We start from the raw sequence: 2,564 nt of genomic DNA on the forward strand, positions 1-2,564 counted from the left end.
TGTGAGAGTGATATCAAGATAGTACTTTATTGTTTGAAATGCCAAGAAATAGCAAACTAAAGCATGTCAAGGTGGATTTTATACAACAGAAACAAATAATATTATGAAAATTGGGGTTTTATGACTAGGGTTGATGCTGGATTTTGTGTACCTAGCTAATAACATGCAGCAATTGAATTGGATTTTATTTGCTCCATTTAATTGTATAAGAAAACAAGTTGACAAATCTATAGACAGCTTTTGTGTTCAGAATCACACATTACTGGCTGTCAGATTGCGACAATACAAAGATGAAAAATTTAATCAGCCCTATATATATAGTTCACAAACCTTTACATGGTTTTGTAGTTTTACGAAAAAAATTGTAACGCGGACAAATTTCAATTAAGTGACAGTGACTAGTAATTAAGTGTGGTAGATACTCAATTCAAATAAGCATTTTTCTTTTGTGTGGTACAAAATCAAAATCCAAACAGAATTCTAAACACTTTGTGTTGTCTTTTTTTCTCTCTCTCTCTCTCTTTGAATCGAGAAGTCGGCAAACATAAGGTATTAGGTGATGGAGAATGATATTGGACGGCTGAGACACATGTTGATGACGGTCTTCCTTTCTGGCTTCGCCGAGTTCATGGTAATACCTGTGATTACCGACGTCACCGTCGCTGCCGTGTGCTCCGCTCCAGACGACTCATGTTCTCTAGCCGTTTACCTCACTGGTTTCCAACAAGTGGTACCAACCTTTACTTACACATTTATACTTCCTTAGTTCCTTTAGTCTCTCCCTTTGATCTTCATTTCATGATTGTTAAATTTTTTTTTTTTTTCCTTGGCTTAAACTGACATGACATATGCTTCCAAATGTCTCTCTAAACATGAAATTAAGGACCTATAATTCAGATGCATCGGCTATATGTTGTTTTTCATCCTAAATATTTTTAACGAATATATATGCTCTTTTATATTTGGAACTAAAGCTTTGACTTTGAGTGGTATTTTTTCCAAGTTTTCCTCTAATTAACTTTTTTTTAAACGATTTTTATTTAATTACGATTCTTCTATCTTCAACTAATTTGTTATTCAAATTATATATTATTATATGTAATCACTTTTAATTTTTTTTAACTATTAGTATATGTTATATTCTTGATGAGTTTTTGTGTGTGCTAATGATGAGAGCTACTATCAAATGAAGGCAATAGGGATTGGGACGATGATAATGATGCCGGTAATTGGGAATCTATCAGACAGATATGGGATTAAAACAATCCTCACAGTTCCTATGTGTCTCTCCATTATTCCTCCTGGTTCGTTTTTTTTGTCTCTATTTTATTTTTGTTTTTGTTACATATCATTCGTGGGGAGTCAGACTGACGCAAAGAAAAGAACACACTAAATATATTATTAACTCACTCAATAAAACCAACACCAAAAGAATAAGATATGTGTACGTCAGTGTATTCTATATTCTTTAATTATATGGACAATATTACGTGGACGTAAAGAAGCTTTACCCCACTTCAATACACGTACATGCCCATGTATCGTCGTTTTCCCTACCACTACTAGTGTTCACCTCACAAATACCACTAGTTTAAATGGCAACACAAAAAAAAAAAAAATCAATCTTTATAAATTTTATCTATCGATTTTAACTGAATTAAGTGTTTTTTTTTTCAATCTTACAACTGAAAATAAATTAACTACCAGAACTTAAAAGTTTTGAATCGCAATTACAAACAAGGCTTAATCATTTTACACGAAAACAGTTTAGTGGATTTCTTTTGCACGTTCATTCCTCACACACTCACTAGTTACATACGTTGAATTCTTGGACATACTTTTTGTTCGAATGGTCGCACAATTATCAATTAAAGCTTAAATCAAAATAAAATAAATAAAGGGCAACAAGTGATGCGCGATTTAGTAAGTACATTTTTTTTTTCTAAACCTTATTATCTTGCCTACATAACAAATTTTATTTGATCTTGTATCTCCCTCTTTCATGTATATAAAACTTATAATATTATCTTGCCTGCAATCTTTCACAGCTGAGCGCCATAAATTAAAGACAATAAAATTGTAATTATATAGCCAAATAAATTAACTATTCCGTTGTTTGATTCTTATATACTTTCTAGAATAATAATGTCTCATATTATCAAAAGAAAATAATTCTATTGTTTGATTTTGGCAGTAATTTTAGGGTACAGAAGGGATACAAATTTCTTCTATGTGTATTATATAAGCAAGATTCTAACCTCTATGGTATGCCAAGGCACCGTCGCCGTCCTCGCTTATGCTTATGTGGTACATTTTAATTTTTAATAAATAATCGTATCTAATTTTTTATCAGGTTACTTCAAATAAAATTCCTTTTGAGGAAAATTTTTTGTTCAGGCAGAAAATATTAACGGCAGCAATGGCAGTGCAAGAACATCAGCATTTGGTATTTTAACTGGTATCCAAACAATCGCAGGACTTTTCGGAGCACTAGTTGCTCGTTTTCTACCCATATCTTTGAATTTTCAGGTATTTTTATCATCACTATACATTTTTTGTTTTGA

The 2,564-nt window shown here is 31.8% G+C and overlaps 1 protein-coding gene across 1 annotated transcript in view; it reads left to right on the top strand.

The window, feature by feature from the left end:
- The window catches only part of LOC104747497 (tetracycline resistance protein, class A-like), a gene marked incomplete in the record, with an annotated part of 5,388 nt that continues 3,210 nt past the window's right edge, over nt 387-2,564 (top strand). The window contains 2 exon segments of the mRNA XM_019236447.1: nt 387-730; nt 1,193-1,294. Of these exon segments, the coding sequence (XP_019091992.1) occupies nt 560-730; nt 1,193-1,294 (273 nt within the window).

The sequence above is a fragment of the Camelina sativa genome, chromosome 15 (genome assembly GCF_000633955.1).
Source record: "Camelina sativa cultivar DH55 chromosome 15, Cs, whole genome shotgun sequence".
In the NCBI taxonomy this organism is placed as follows: Eukaryota; Viridiplantae; Streptophyta; class Magnoliopsida; order Brassicales; family Brassicaceae; genus Camelina; species Camelina sativa.